The following is a 17,639-nucleotide window of genomic DNA, read 5'->3' as shown; positions in this document are numbered from 1 at the left end:
GAGAAGGTTCATAGGCTATTGCAGGCATGTGCCAATATGGAAGAGAAATGTACCATGAAAAAAGGTGGAAGAATAACACTACATCCAGAATAGGTGTGCTCTTTGACCAGAATCTTGTTCCTTGTATCCAGATAAAGGGTGGAAGAATGACATTACATCCAGAATAGATGTGCTCTTTCTCCAGAACCTTGTTCCTTGTACTAAGATAAAGGGGGGAAGAATGACATTACATCCAGAATAGATGTGCTCTTTCTCAGGAACATAGTTCCTTGTACCAAGATAAAGGGTGGAAGAATGACATTACATCCAGAATAGATGTGCTCTTTCTCCAGAACCTTGTTCCTTGTACCAAGTTAAAGGGTGGAAGAATAACAACACATCCAGAATAGATGTGCTCTGTCTCCAGAACTTTGTTCCTTGTACCAAGATAACAGGTGGAAGAATGACATTACATCCAGAATAGATGTGCTCTTTCTCCAGAACCTTGTTCCTAGTACTAAGATAAAGGGTGGAAGAATGACATTACATCCAGAATAGATGTGCTCTGTCTCAGGAACATAGTTCCTTGTACCAAGATAAAGGGTGGAAGAATGACATTACATCCAGAAAAATTTGCTATTTCTCCAAAACATAGTTCCTGCATGAAAATAATAGGTGGAAAAATAACACTACATTCAGAATAGGTGTGCTCTTTCTCCAGAACCTTGTTCCTGTATCAAGATAAAGAGTGGAAGAATAACACTACATCCAGAATAGGTCTGATCTTTTTCCAGAACCTTGTTCCTTCTACCAAGGTAAATTGTGGACGAATGATACTACATTCAGAATAGGTGTGCTCTTTCTCCAGAACTATGTTCTTCTACCAAGATAAAGGGTGAAAGAATAACACTTCATCCATAATAGGTGTGCTTTTTCTACACAAGCTTGTTCCTTTTACCAAAATAAACGGTGGAAGAATAACACTACATCAAGAACAGATGTGCTCTTTCTCCAGAACCTTGTTCCAAGATAAAGGGTGAAAGAATGACACTACATCCAGAATAGGTGTGCTCTTTCTCCAAAACTATGTTCCTCTACCAAGATAAAGGGTGAAAGAATAACACAACATTCAGAATAGATGTGCTCTTTCTCCAGAATCTTGTTCCTGTACCAAAATAAATGGTGGTAGAATAACACTACATCCAGAATAGGTGTGCTCTTTCTACAGAATCTTGTTCCTGTACCAAGAAAAATGGTGGAAGAATGACACTATATCCAGAATAGGTGTGATCTTTTTTGAGAACCTTGTACCAAAAGAGTGGAAGAATAATACTACATCCAGAATGTGTGCTCTTTCTCCAGAACATTGTTCCTGTATCAAGATAAAGGGTGGAAAAGTAACACTACTTCCAAAATAGGTGTGCTCTTTCTCCAGAACCTTGTTCCTTGTACCAAGATAAAGGGTGAAAGAATGACACTACATCCAGAATAGGTGTGCTCTTTCTCCAAAACTATGTTCCTCTACCAAGATAAAGGGTGAAAGAATAACACAACATCCAGAATAGGTGTGCTCTTTCTACAGAATCTTGTTCCTGTACCAAGAAAAATGGTGGAAGAATGACACTACATCCAGAATAGGTGTGATCTTTTTTGAGAACCTTGTATCAAAAGAGTGGAAGAATAATACTACATCCAGAATGTGTGCTCTTTCTCCAGAACATTGTTCCTGTATCAAGATAAAGGGTGGAAAAGTAACACTACATCCAAAATAGGTGTGCTCTTTTTCCAGAACCTTGTTCCTTGTACCAAGATAAATGGTGAATGAATGACATTACATCCAGAATTGATGTGCTCTTTCTACAGAACCTTGTTCCTTGTACTAAGATAAAGGGTGGAAGAATAACACTACATCCAGAATAGGTGTGCTGTTTCTCCAGAACCTTCTTCCTTGTACCAAGATAAATGGTGGAATAATAACACTACATCCAGAATAGATGTGCTCTTTCTCCAGAACCTTGTTCCTTGTACGAAGACAAAGGGTGGAAGAATAACACTTCATCCAGAATTGGTGTGCTCTTTCTCCAGAACCTTGTTCCTTGTACCAAGATAAAGGGTGGTAGAATGACACTACACCCACAATAGATGTAGTCTTTTTCCAGAACCTTGTTCCTTGTACCAAAAGGATGGAAGAATAATAATACTTCCAGAATATGTGGGCTCTTTCTCCAGAACCTTGTTCTTTTATCAAGATAAAGGGTGGAAGAATAACACTACATCCATAATAGGTGTGCTCTTTCTCCAGAACCTTGTTCCTGTATCAAGATAAAGGGAGGAAAAATAACACTACATCCATAATAGGTGTGCTCTTTCTCCAGAACCTTGTTCCTGTATCAAGATAAAGGGAGGAAAAATAACACTACATCCATAATAGGTGTGCTCTTTCTCCAGAACCTTGTTCCTGTATCAAGATAAAGGAGGAAAAATAACACTACATCCATAATAGGTGTGCTCTTTCTCCAGAATCTTGTTCTTTGTATGAAGACAAAGGGTGGAAGAATAACACTACATGCAGAATAGGTGTGCTCTTTCTCCAGAACCTAGTTCCTGTATCAAGATAAAGGGTGGAAGAATGACACAACATCCAGACTAGATGTGCTCTTTCTCCAGAACCTTGTTCCTTGTACCAAGATAAAGGGTGGAAGAATGACATTACATCCAGAATAGATGTGCTCTTTCTCCAGAACCTTGTTCCTTGTACTAAGATAAAGGGTAAAAGAATAACACTACATCCAGAATAGGTGTGCTCTTTCTCCAGAACCTTGTTCCTGTATCAAAGTTTAAATAGAATAAAAGTAAGCCAGCCCCAACCAGATGAGCAAGGTTCTGGAGAGTGGGAACAGAATTAATTAAGGGGTCTTCCATATTACCTATATGCCATTTTGGTGGCTGGGACCAATGAATGACATATACTTTAGACTAGGTTCCAACCTGCAACAACAGAGTGATGCATTTCAACCAGCAGTCTAACATATGTGGTCAAAATGTCTACAGGGAGTAGATGAAAACCCTCACAAAAGAAAACTACCAGATTATGTAAGTAATGAATGTCTTCCAGCGGACAATTCAACCAGATAACTAATGACAAATCTGGTGAGATGTGACATACAAGAGATTCCTTTCTGTAACGATAATTCACCCTAGGTTATATGAATCAATCTGTGAAGTTACCTTGTTAGGGTAATGGGAAATAAATCAGAGGAAACTGAAAAATCCTATGAATGCGTGACTCCTAGTATTTCAAAATAAGTTAGTATGAGCCACATAACACTTGAAAGCCCTGACAGAACATAACAAATGATCAGAATAACAGCAATCATAAAAATGAAAAGCATCTTTTCCCTTCTCTGGCTGCCTGAATCTTGAGAAGAAAAGACTTATCAGGGTAGAGCAGACAAATGTGGAATGATAAGTCATCTGATGCACATGAATTGCAAACAACTCTGACCAATGACATCTACAATCCAACAACAAAATATACAATTTAAAGGAAAGGTAAAACAAAAGATCATGAAGCTAAGAACTCAGAAAGAGAATGAGACAATACCTGTAAAACAACTGTAAAATCCAAATCCCATTATTTAAAAGGTCATCTGGCCTGAAGAATATAAAAGGATTTCAGTACATCTGGTAGTATAAGGGATTCAAAAATCTTCCAATACTTGTAATACCAAAAAATAGTGGATACGAATGATTCATATACAGCCACCATAGATGAAGAGAGACTCCTCTCAAATACCCAAGTCATAAAATGGGATATGGTAGATACTTTAGAATGAAGAGTGTTTAAATACCACTGACAATATGTACACCACTTCTGTTAATAAACAGCCACAGTTGATCTAAGGAGAGATTTAATTAAATATGGAAAAACCTTAGAAGTTAATCCCTTATTTCAAGTAAAGGACCAAACAACTTCTGATCATACAGATTGAGTTTCCAGCCATCTGGGTGGAGAATGTCTCACTGAGATTTTCTCAACAGAGATGCCCAATGTGAAGATTTCATTGCTTGGTTGGCATTTATTGGCACAAAGTAACTAGGTTACCTGTCTCAAACAACCAGTAAAAAAAAAAAAAAAAAGAGTAAAAATTATTATATGTAAAAAGAAATGAGTTAAAACAAGAGAATGGCCAATATTTGGATACAAGATGTAAACAGCAACAAAAAGGTTAATAACCCTTAAAAAACAATAAGGTCAACAAGCGTCACTATCACCAGCATCAGGGGTAAAAGTGTGAAAAGAACATGTCTAGAATGGTGCTGTTGTTCAGAGTCATGATGCTGACATGAAAGTAAAATGTGAGCTATTGCCACTTCAGTGTCACAAAGGCCACATATTGGTGCATCAGTCTCAGATAAAAAAAATGATGAATTAAAAACTGTGATCAATGCATAGCATAGCCAGGAAAACTTCCTTAAGATCCTTATGGAAACAAAACAGCCAAAGAGCAACAGAAAGTTGATCTGGAAAAACTTATCATGTTACTTATACTGACAACTGGCACAGATCCAAGTTTTGAATACAGGACCATAGTCCACGTATGAGACAGGCACTGCAATGATAACATCAGAGCACATGGACTTGGCTATGGTGTTAGTGAGTTCATTCCCATGAATACTGACGTGGACTGGTATCCAGAAAAACTAAATAGAAACAGAATAATGTGGCCTGGTATCCAGAAAAACTAAATAGAAACAGAATGATGTAGTCTGGTATCCAGAAAAACTAAATAGAAACAGAACGTACAGAAAAATTGGCCAAGTGGTTTTGTATAAGAATGATGACCAGAAGGAATACTAAAGCCAGTAAAGAGAGTTCATATAAATAGTACAATTGGTGTACCGTACATGATCACAAGAAATGGCATAAAACTTGACAGTGAACACAGAATTGTAGAGGGGATCCTATGTACAACCACCAAACTACAACAAACCATAGCAGAGCCCACAGAATCACCTGACTTTGAACCACCTGTTTGAATGGGAATAATGGTACTTCCAATCAAGATTATCTACCTTTCCAAGATGACTCAAAGAATAGTTACAGGTGGGGATGTTAATAAGCCATGGTGGGGTTGGCTGACCAGTGGAGACAACATCATCATCCAAGAACAGACCCAATTCAGCCAACTGTGCCTGGATAAGAAGGTCAATAGAACCATCTATCCCAAAACAGCACAGACCACTGAGGAAGGAAGACAACCACAGGTAGGATGCTGCAGTAAGGATAAAAGTTTTAAAGCATACTGTAAAGAAAGTTACAAACAGAAAAGGTGAAGAGGAGGGTTATGAGACCCAATGTACAATCTGTACACTGAAGAAGTGCAGAAAGTTCTCCATGTAGAGCTGAAGCCCCCAGATGGTGAATGGGGTCCAACATCTTCAAGGCCAAGGTCCTGGAAAACCATAAACCATAGACTCATAGTCCAGTTTGGATCAAATGAGAACACAGTAGATCTTTAGTATAGAATGTCACCAAGAAATGGAAGACAGGATGTGGAGGATGTTCAGTGCCCTTGTACACTTGACACATAGCTGCTTAATGTGTTGAATGTTGATCATCTTATGGTCAAAGATAAGCTCCAGAAATTTTGCCTCAGTGATCACGGGAAGAACAACATTATCAAAATGAAGCTCAGAATCAGGGTAACTACCTTGTTGGCAGCATCTCATGATCAATGACTGATAAGACATGTGAAAGTCACTGACACAGAGCCCATTTGCAATGTTAGGAGGAAGCTGTGATAGCATTAATCTTCACACTGAAAAGTGTGAAACATAAGAATTCTCTGAGGGACTTCAAGTTCCTGTGGAAAAAAAAAAGAAAAGCATCAAGCTCATATGGACTTGGAACTGCTAATCCATTAAAAAGTTGTGAAATTCTCACAAAATGCTGTACCTCTAGGTTGTATTGTAAGCCCTTCAAAGGTCAAATAACACAGAAACAAGATGTTGTTACTTAAGACAGGCTTCCCTGCTCCTTAGTAAAGCTATGTCATTGAAACCCACATTGGGTAGACAAGAGGAGATTGTTTGATTCAAGGAACCAAACAAGATCTACAAGATCTTATAGAGACAGCTGGTCAAAGCAATTGGATGATAGTCAGAAGGAGTATTGGAATCCTTCTGAGGCTTAAGTAAAGGGAGGACAATAGTCCAGTGCCAAGCATCAGGAGAAAAACATTCTCCTGCCAGATCAGGTTAAAAACAACCAGAAGAATAGCAAGAGAGGCATGAGAGAGATGGTGCAGAATCTCACTGCAAATATCATGAGGTCCTGCTAATGTACTGTCAGACTGTTGAAAAGCAAACACGAGTTCCACCAGTGTAAAATGGTGATTACAGTCAAAGAGATGATTGGCCCAAAAGGAAAGAGGCAAATGCTTTGCCCTAAGACTTGATGGTCAAGGTGGGGGATGAAATAAGAGGTTTTGGACTCACAAGAAAAGCTCTTGTCTAGAATACTGGTGATATTCCAGGCATCAGCAACTTTCTGGTCATCAAAAGGGGGAGGGAAGTATATTGAATCTTCTGAATCTTGTCTCATAAAGGGGGAGGGAAGTATATTGAACCTTCTGAATTTTGTCTCATATGATTTTGGAACTGATGGTAGAAGAGATGCTGGATGTGAAATTAATCCAAGACTCTTTCTGGCTTTGACCTCTTACTTGCTGAGAATTGGCACAGGCTTGCTGGAAAGCAATGAGGTTTGAAAGTGTGGGATACCTACAAAAGTATTTCAGGCCTGTTTTTGAGCCTTCATGCTACTTGGTGGCAGGTAGGACTCCACTATGGGTGAAACTACTGGGAAAATATGTTGAGGTTTTAGGTAGAGCCTGAGTAACCACTTGGACAATGTAATTAGTCACTGCTAACATGTAGTCATCTACTAATGCCATAGAGACAACAATACGATCAAATTCTGAGAGAGTAGTAAAAGAGAGTCGCTTTTCCTGATCCAATTTCCACTTAGGCATACAGGTTGGGTGGCATCAACCACAGCCAGTCTTCCCAAAATGACAGGAAAGTTATTACTGCTCTGTGAAAGTAGGAGAAAAGTGAAGGAGAGCAGACAGAGAGATCAATAGCAGTAAAAAACTGACTAGTTGCATGAAAATAAGTATAAGAACCAGTATTGAATAGTAAAAGGTTGTGATCCAAGAGCATATGTTATACAGAACAACTCTCCCATCAATATCAGCACCACAGCAAACATGGTTAGCTTCCAAGATTGTACTGAGAGGCAAAGACAGAGCAGGTACATGCTGGTCAACTAGCAGTGCCACCCCTACATGCACTCATCCACCACACAATGTCATTATGGTGTAAAGAAAACTGCTGAAACGTAACTGTATCAACAGGTTTCAGAAGTGTTTCCTGTAAGGAAAGACACACAGGATGATATTATTCAATCAAAGCCTTAATGCCATCAAGATCAAAATGAAAACTTTCACTGTTCCATTGTATCAATGTGGCCATTTTTATTCAGGTAGAGAACTCTTCAGTTCATCATCATACAATTTTCCTTTATTAGAATGAGGTTTTTTTTACCTCCATGGATTCTGCTCTAATTCTAGTGGATAGGTTTCTGTCAGTATATGTACATTCCAGCAACTAGGGTTCTGAATGAATAATTGTTCCAAAACTCTGAGTCAAGAAGATGGTTCTGAGCTATAGCAGAAGCTGGGGCCAAAGTAAATGGACCCAAGTAACCACTGGAAGGAATGATGTAAACAGAGATAGAAGTAGACTTGGACTTGTCAACACAATTATCCAAAGAGAACAAAATTCTCTTCACAAGTTTTGAAAATAACTCTGTTGGAGACATAGATAGATTTATCTGCACTCCCACTGAAGCAGTGGAATATAGTGTAGATAGATCTTGAGGACAATAACTTCAGAGCATTGGAGTAAGAAATGTTATGAAACATTTTGAAATGTGTTATCTCTTTGTTCTCCACCTACCTAGGGCAAGATAGAAAGTGGGTGAAAGCCACTACAATTAACACAGTGAGAGTCCAGTTCACACTTGTAGGCATTATGGTCTTTCCCATCATTATAAGCATATATAAAAGAACCATAACAAGATGTCTTTGAGTGATTGAACCCCTGACATTGAAAATGTCTGAGAAGGTTTAGAATATATGGCCATACCTTACAATTCGGATAGCTGCAGGTGGATGTGGTGATGTAAACATAAAAATTTGAACATTGGTTGGCAGCATAATTCTGTCCTTGTGAGTGTACATGTCTCACTGCAAAAATTCCTTGGATGAAGAAACCAGCAAGGATCTTTGACTCAGGAATGTTCTTATAATCCCTCTCAACAACAACTCATGAGGAATTCAAAGTAGGATAGGGAGTAACCTCAATTGGCATATCCCCAATAGGTTTTGAATTCAAAAGGAGTTCAGTGTTTTGGAGTGGATGTCCCTAAAGCAAAGCTTCTTGACTGACTTAAGAGAGCCAGAAAGCCCCTCTCATTCCTTCTGAATAAAATATAAGACATTTAACTTAAAGATTTGTCTAACAAAAAATGTAGTATGAGAAAATGAGGTATAGGTGAAGAAGGAAGTGAAGACAGCTGTTCACAATCTTCATGACGTGTGTCCACCAATATTATTTTATTTGGATTTAGATGATCCATAATGTGAAAAGAAAGATTCAGTGCCACATGGAGTCTTATGAGGGGATATGCTACAATGCAAAACAAGGACACTGCAGCAATACCAGGGTTTCATGAGCACTATATCCATGATCAGCATCAGATACAGTGTACACAACACCTGATGGGAACATCTAACACTGGTATTCAGTTGACCCTAGCCAAATAAGACCAGCTGAATGAACATGGGAAGCCACTCCAAGGTTGCCTGTCTACAGGAATTTGAGGTCAAAGTGGCATATTCAGGTTGGATGCCTCAATTACAAGGATGCTCTCCTTCCCTTCACAGGTCACCACGCAAGTCAAATACATGGATGGATGTTCATATCCTAGAGGAGGTAAACTGAAAGCACAGAACCTTCTATTGGAGGTCCCCAAATCATGTACAAGAAGAGGTAGATAGAAATACCTGCAGATATTGAAAATGCAAAAAAATTTTTGAGATGGTCAATATGGTGCAACCAAAAGTATTTGACAAGGAGTGGAATGAACATAGTCAGAACCTGGAGCAAAAGTCAAATTGGGGAAAGGCATACAAACATAAACCTTTCCAGAACTGACTGAATAGATCTACTGCTAATCCTGGAGGATGAGGTATTGGAAGCCAAAACAGCTGCAGTTGAGAATCTAACCCATTGAAAAACCTTGCTATGCAATGTACATTCCATCATAACAATCCAGTTGGGTTGAGACAAGTGTTATGCAATTAAATTCATCAATCCTTGAACATGAGATGCTATAAGACTGATATGAGGAGAATGAGCCCAGTAGAGAAGATCCAACGTCCAAACACAAAGGTTTTGAAAATGTGTGCCTCTTTGATGAGAAGTCTGAGGTAACAACCATGGAATTATTGGAAAATATCATGGCAATTTTGACCTTCATGAGAGACAGACCTTGACCCACTGCTCAGTGTACTGCAAGGAATTTGAGAACACTGATATAGAGAGTAGACTTGTCTTCTATGCAAATACTCTGGAACTCCTGACCTTGAAGATATGTGTCTGGAAACAGATGGATCTCAAGACGAGGTGGTAGAATGAATACTCCAACAGTAGCACTACTTGGCTAGGTGATTTCTATGTTACTACTGTATTGCTTGTGTTGTCTAAGTTACTAATGCTACTACTATATTGCTTATGTTACTACTGTGGTGCTTGTGTAGACAATGTTACCAATGTTACTACTGTGGTGCTTGTGTAGACAATGTTTACAATGTTACTACTGTATTGCTTGTGTTGTCTAAGTTACTAATGCTACTACTATATTGCTTATGTTACCAATGTTACTACTGTGGTGCTTGTGTAGACAATGTTACCAATGTTACTACTATGGTGCTTGTGTAGGCAATGTTACCAATGTTACTACTGTGCTTGTGTAGACAATGTTTACAGTGTTACTACTGTGGTGCTTGTGTTGACTATGTAATGAATCACAGCAGTATGAAGGCCCCTCGGGTGACCCTACATCTAGATTAGGCAACAGGAGTATTAATTGAGGTTACAAAAGAAACTAAATGTTAAGAAAACTAAAGTAGAAGATTGAATAAATGAAACAGTTATGCTGGATGAGTCATATATATTGTGTAATGTGTAAATAAAACAACAGCATCTATAAAATGGTAATGAATAAACATGTGACACTGGTTGTGCAGGTAAAAGGTGTTTTACTAAGACATGTGCAAATGTCAAATTGACTGGGATAATATATATAGAAACTAACCACAAGTAATGACCATTAAAATAAGAGTTAGTATTTGCAAGAGAAAGTGACTGTACCAATAAAGTAAACATGAAATGGTATTAACAAGTAACAGAGTAGTCATAAAACAAAGAATTATAAAAGATAGTTTAGTCCTTATGCTATAGAGTGAAGTCAGTTCCTATAAGGGGTGGTAATTTAAAATTATGTATTGATTTTAGGAAGTTTAACCATCTGATGTTCAAGGGCATTACCTGACATACAAAAAACCTTAAAACAGCAACTTTTCCTCCAAACACTTACAAAGTGACTGTTGGTTAGTCAAGGCTGAAAAAACAGATAAAACCACCAAGAAGGTATCTGTCCATTAGCAAGGGTCCACACACTTTTATCATTGATATGACAATTTGTGTTAGGTTTCAAAACATACTTAGAGTTGAATGTATTTTATTTTTTAGGTAAGGGGGTGACTACAGATGTTGTGAGGTTCAATGTGAAAAAAAGTTAAAAAATATAGATTTTCTGGTAGTAAAAACAGTAAAATATGTTTTATGTATAGTCTATTCTACATTTTATAATACCCTTACTAGAAGTGACAAATTAGAAGGAGGAACTGTTTCAGAATTAATAATATTTATTATTAAAAGTTCCAATTTCAAGTTATGCAGATTTACATTAAATAAAAGTGCTTCAGTGGGCTATCTGTGCTCTGCCCACCATGAGTATCAAAACCCAGTTTTTAGTGGTGGAAGTCTGCTGTGCCACTAGAGGGCACTTCTATGTTGTGTGTTCCTTTTAACTACACCTGAAGAATGTACCAACTGAATATAAGCACAAGCCAGTAATCATAACTTTGTGATTCTCACAAATAATTGTTCATAATAATTTTGTAATAATACCAGTACACTACTCTCATATATTCATTTAGTGATTTTTTCTTTCTGTTCACAATAAAAATATTTCCAAGTGTTCTATTTTCTTTACAAATTAGAGATACTAATTTGAAAATGTCTGAGAAGGTTTAGAATATATGGCCATACCTTACAATTCGGATAGCTGCAGGTGGATGTGGTGATGTAAACATAAAAATTTGAACATTGGTTGGCAGCATAATTCTGTCCTTGTGAGTGTACATGTCTCACTGCAAAAATTCCTTGGATGAAGAAACCAGCAAGGATCTTTGACTCAGGAATGTTCTTATAATCCCTCTCAACAACAACTCATGAGGAATTCAAAGTAGGATAGGGAGTAACCTCAATTGGCATATCCCCAATAGGTTTTGAATTCAAAAGGAGTTCAGTGTTTTGGAGTGGATGTCCCTAAAGCAAAGCTTGACTGACTTAAGAGAGCCAGAAAGCCCTCTCATTCCTTCTGAATAAAATATAAGACATTTAACTTAAAGATTTGTCTAACAAAAAATGTAGTATGAGAAAATGAGGTATAGGTGAAGAAGGAAGTGAAGACAGCTGTTCACAATCTTCATGACGTGTGTCCACCAATATTATTTTATTTGGATTTAGATGATCCATAATGTGAAAAGAAAGATTCAGTGCCACATGGAGTCTTATGAGGGGATATGCTACAATGCAAAACAAGGACACTGCAGCAATACCAGGGTTTCATGAGCACTATATCCATGATCAGCATCAGATACAGTGTACACAACACCTGATGGGAACATCTAACACTGGTATTCAGTTGACCCTAGCCAAATAAGACCAGCTGAATGAACATGGGAAGCCACTCCAAGGTTGCCTGTCTACAGGAATTTGAGGTCAAAGTGGCATATTCAGGTTGGATGCCTCACTACAAGGATGCTCTCCTTCCCTTCACAGGTCACCACGCAAGTCAAATACATGGATGGATGTTCATATCCTAGAGGAGGTAAACTGAAAGCACAGAACCTTCTATTGGAGGTCCCCAAATCATGTACAAGAAGAGGTAGATAGAAATACCTGCAGATATTGAAAATGCAAAAAAATTTTTGAGATGGTCAATATGGTGCAACCAAAAGTATTTGACAAGGAGTGGAATGAACATAGTCAGAACCTGGAGCAAAAGTCAAATTGGGGAAAGGCATACAAACATAAACCTTTCCAGAACTGACTGAATAGATCTACTGCTAATCCTGGAGGATGAGGTATTGGAAGCCAAAACAGCTGCAGTTGAGAATCTAACCCATTGAAAAACCTTGCTATGCAATGTACATTCCATCATAACAATCCAGTTGGGTTGAGACAAGTGTTATGCAATTAAATTCATCAATCCTTGAACATGAGATGCTATAAGACTGATATGAGGAGAATGAGCCCAGTAGAGAAGATCCAACGCCCAAACACAAAGGTTTTGAAAATGTGTGCCTCTTTGATGAGAAGTCTGAGGTAACAACCATGGAATTATTGGAAAATATCATGGCAATTTTGACCTTCATGAGAGACAGACCTTGACCCACTGCTCAGTGTACTGCAAGGAATTTGAGAACACTGATATAGAGAGTAGACTTGTCTTCTATGCAAATACTCTGGAACTCCTGACCTTGAAGATATGTGTCTGGAAACAGATGGATCTCAAGACGAGGTGGTAGAATGAATACTCCAACAGTAGCACTACTTGGCTAGGTGATTTCTATGTTACTACTGTATTGCTTGTGTTGTCTAAGTTACTAATGCTACTACTATATTGCTTATGTTACTACTGTGGTGCTTGTGTAGACAATGTTACCAATGTTACTACTGTGGTGCTTGTGTAGACAATGTTTACAATGTTACTACTGTATTGCTTGTGTTGTCTAAGTTACTAATGCTACTACTATATTGCTTATGTTACCAATGTTACTACTGTGGTGCTTGTGTAGACAATGTTACCAATGTTACTACTATGGTGCTTGTGTAGGCAATGTTACCAATGTTACTACTGTGCTTGTGTAGACAATGTTTACAGTGTTACTACTGTGGTGCTTGTGTTGACTATGTAATGAATCACAGCAGTATGAAGGCCCTCGGTGACCCTACATCTAGATTAGGCAACAGGAGTATTAATTGAGGTTACAAAAGAAACTAAATGTTAAGAAAACTAAAGTAGAAGATTGAATAAATGAAACAGTTATGCTGGATGAGTCATATATATTGTGTAATGTGTAAATAAAACAACAGCATCTATAAAATGGTAATGAATAAACATGTGACACTGGTTGTGCAGGTAAAAGGTGTTTTACTAAGACATGTGCAAATGTCAAATTGACTGGGATAATATATATAGAAACTAACCACAAGTAATGACCATTAAAATAAGAGTTAGTATTTGCAAGAGAAAGTGACTGTACCAATAAAGTAAACATGAAATGGTATTAACAAGTAACAGAGTAGTCATAAAACAAAGAATTATAAAAGATAGTTTAGTCCTTATGCTATAGAGTGAAGTCAGTTCCTATAAGGGGTGGTAATTTAAAATTATGTATTGATTTTAGGAAGTTTAACCATCTGATGTTCAAGGGCATTACCTGACATACAAAAACCTTAAAACAGCAACTTTTCCTCCAAACACTTACAAAGTGACTGTTGGTTAGTCAAGGCTGAAAAAACAGATAAAACCACCAAGAAGGTATCTGTCCATTAGCAAGGGTCCACACACTTTTATCATTGATATGACAATTTGTGTTAGGTTTCAAAACATACTTAGAGTTGAATGTATTTTATTTTTTAGGTAAGGGGGTGACTACAGATGTTGTGAGGTTCAATGTGAAAAAAAGTTAAAAAATATAGATTTTCTGGTAGTAAAAACAGTAAAATATGTTTTATGTATAGTCTATTCTACATTTTATAATACCCTTACTAGAAGTGACAAATTAGAAGGAGGAACTGTTTCAGAATTAATAATATTTATTATTAAAAGTTCCAATTTCAAGTTATGCAGATTTACATTAAATAAAAGTGCTTCAGTGGGCTATCTGTGCTCTGCCCACCATGAGTATCAAAACCCAGTTTTAGTGGTGGAAGTCTGCTGTGCCACTAGAGGGCACTTCTATGTTGTGTGTTCCTTTTAACTACACCTGAAGAATGTACCAACTGAATATAAGCACAAGCCAGTAATCATAACTTTGTGATTCTCACAAATAATTGTTCATAATAATTTTGTAATAATACCAGTACACTACTCTCATATATTCATTTAGTGATTTTTTCTTTCTGTTCACAATAAAAATATTTCCAAGTGTTCTATTTTCTTTACAAATTAGAGATAATGTGAAAGGATATACATACTTCATTTTTTCCTATTAAGTCTGATAATATAACCTACATATTACATAACAGGACACTTAAACTTAGACATCCTTCTGAAGTTAAATCTAATGTTTTAAAATACACATAAATAAATATAATTAAAAAGGAAATAATAGCCCTTAAGAGAGTTTGAAGCAGAAATTTCACTAATTAATGTAGACTCAGTCACAAACACGCATGCATTATTCAACAGATAGTTTAAGATAAACCACAATAAGTGTTTCCTATTCTGACAGCACTACAACAAAACTTACCCTAACAAGTCTTTACATACTTTAAACAGCAGTTCTTACCTTTTCACTAACCATTTAAGAACTTCAGCTACAAGTGGAAAATTTGGATTACAGAAATTTTTCATTGAAACCATTCTGGGATATCCTAATACCCTCATCATTTCTGTAAAGTCTGTAAAACAGGGAAAACAATGAACACCCTCAAAGTTTGCATTTTCGAAATTATTTGAGTGAGGCCTAACAAGAAGTATTCTCAATGTCTTTGTGAGTGACTGAGGCCTGAAAAGTTATTTTTGTTGTAGTTATGAGCAAGGCATAATGCGGAGTATGCTCACTGTTAAATTAAGACTAGATTTAATCCAATGGCCTTAGTTTGATTACTTTGGCTTTGTTATATTAACTTAGAAATCTTTATATTTCTTATACTAAAAAGCCTAATAGTTAAAAATAGCTTAGAATAATTTATAAAACATTTTAGAAATATCTATTCATGTTTAAAAAAATATTTAGAAACTTTTAAAAAATGATGCATCATTTTAAAACAGTTATTTTAAATGTAAACATCCATAACATATAAAACAACTACACATCTGAATACAAAGCTTAAAAAAGTTACTTAATCAAACAAAACTATCAATAGGGTTGTTGTACTGACATTAGAAATTTGTCAACCAATAAAAAATGTCCAAGTGGTTTGTGTTACAAACAAAAGTTACCATACAGTTGTTGTACTGAAAAGAAAAATTTTAAAGGTATGCAGAATACTATTTGGCTCTATCTGTTCACATGAAATGATTTATATATAGGAAGTTGTGAAGCTGGTGCACAGTTTATTAAAATTTTTCATTATTTCTAATTAATCTCTTTTAAGCTACAAACTGGAGAGACTTATTTCTAGTTGGGGTTATGTACAACAAACAAACACTTCACATAATACATCCCAATTAGTATGTCCTGATACTAATGCTAACCCAACTGAATTAGCAGGATTCAAGTTTCAAACAAGTAGTTACTTCAACTGACTACTGCAACAAACATACCTTGAATTGTTTTACGTCACAAAATGATCTTTTCTATCAATTATGTTAAAGACTTGTTCCCACAAAAAGTACAATGGAAAATTTAATCTCAGACACAGAGGCCAATATCACAAGTCCTACAAATACCTCATAAAGCTAATTCTCTTTCCTAAAGTCAATTATTTGTGTATTTTTTGATGACTAACTCACACAACAAGTTTCTTTTTGAAAGAAAATTAAATATAAACAGATTAATACAAAATCTAAATACATATACATTTTAAAAATACACAAACTCATGTTAAATAACACACAAAACATGATAACCATAATTTAATCTAACAGAAAGATCTCTGAAATACTTTACAAGAACACAACCTAGTAAAGACAGAAATGGTGTAATTCAGTCTTATCAAAGTAGCAAGTTTTGTATTTAGATTACATATCAACAACAAATTAAATTCATGATTATCCAACACTTTTCTAACTTACATAGTTTTTACTTAACCAACACAACATCAAAGCAATCTTCATTTCACAAATACTTTCAAGTTTTAGTCCTAAATATTCTTTCTCATAACTGAATTTTATTAAATTTGTTAAGTAATATTTTCATTTAATGATTTATTCAACTAATATTTTTTCTTTAATTTTTTATACATCAGCCATAACCTCCTTGTAGGATTTCAGATTATTACATTTTTACAATTACAACAAAACTGCAATGGATTTTTAAACATTAATGTCTATATTATTGGTTTTACTATGTAAGTTGCAGAAAACGAAAAACACGAAACATGTAAAAAAAGTTCTGTGCAGATACCATGCTGTAAGAGTTAAGACTACAGCCATTTGTATAGCTGTATCAATTCTTCATATTACTTATAGTAAAGGTTATCTAAATGTTAGTACTATGCAGTTTTGTTGATAATATTAATAATCATTAAACTTTACGAGAAATAACTCAAAGTATAAAATAAAATTAAACAGTATAACATAAACAATAAAAAAGTATAATCCTGTAAACAGTACTCAAATGCTCAGTTGTATTTATACTCACTTCGAAGATCTCGGTAGGACATTTTTAACATACTATAAAATACCTTTCAAAATATTTATAAAATTTAATTATTGGAGTTTCAAATTGATATTATAATAAAAACAAAAGTTTACGTATATCACCAACAGAAACCCGTCCCTTACTCTGACAGCTCGCCCTCTCGAGGTAAATAGTCGTACTAAACATAACGATGAAAATGAAAACGCTTATAACCAAGCGCTTTGGAAAAGCAAATCTTTCTTCGACAAGGACAAAAACTGATATACACTGTACTATGCTATAAATTGTACTTCTAAATTTTTACTTAGTATAAAAGTTCTATCTCCCCATGGCACATCGGCCTGTCTGCAGACTTATAACGCTAAAGAGGCCCGGCATGGTCAGGAGGTTAAGGTACTCGATTCGTTATCTGAGGGCCCCGGGTACGAGTTCCCGTCACGCCAAGCATGCTCACCCTTTCAGCTGTGGGGGCGTTATAATGTCACGATCAATTCCACTATTCGTTGGCAAAAGAGTAGCTCAAAGGTTGGCGGTAGGTGGTGATGACTAACTGCCTTCCTTCTAGTCTTACACTGATAAATTAGGGACGGCTAGCACAGGTAACTCATATTATTGCTTTGTGTTTGATTCCAAAACAAAATA

At 36.2% G+C, this 17,639-nt stretch overlaps 1 protein-coding gene across 3 annotated transcripts in view; it reads right to left on the bottom strand.

Moving 5' to 3' along the window:
• The window catches only part of LOC143237844 (clusterin-associated protein 1-like), a 47,066-nt gene extending 29,902 nt beyond the window's left edge, over positions 1-17,164 (bottom strand). The window contains exons 1-2 of one of the 3 annotated variants that reach the window (XM_076477516.1): positions 17,141-17,164; positions 14,979-15,090 (exon numbers count right to left, since the gene is read on the bottom strand). In XM_076477516.1, coding sequence (XP_076333631.1) covers positions 14,979-15,079 — 101 coding nt within the window. In that variant the 5' untranslated portion in view covers positions 15,080-15,090; positions 17,141-17,164. Of the gene's footprint in view, positions 1-14,978; positions 15,091-16,997 lie in introns of all 3 variants that reach the window. The other 2 variants (XM_076477515.1, XM_076477517.1) reach the window with 2 other exon arrangements.
• Positions 17,165-17,639: the final 475 nt, after the last annotated feature.

Source organism: Tachypleus tridentatus, chromosome 13, assembly GCF_004210375.1.
Source record: "Tachypleus tridentatus isolate NWPU-2018 chromosome 13, ASM421037v1, whole genome shotgun sequence".
In the NCBI taxonomy this organism is placed as follows: domain Eukaryota; kingdom Metazoa; phylum Arthropoda; class Merostomata; order Xiphosura; family Limulidae; genus Tachypleus; species Tachypleus tridentatus.
The sequence above is the reverse complement of the archived record's forward strand: the minus strand, read 5'-3'. Positions and strand labels throughout refer to the sequence as shown.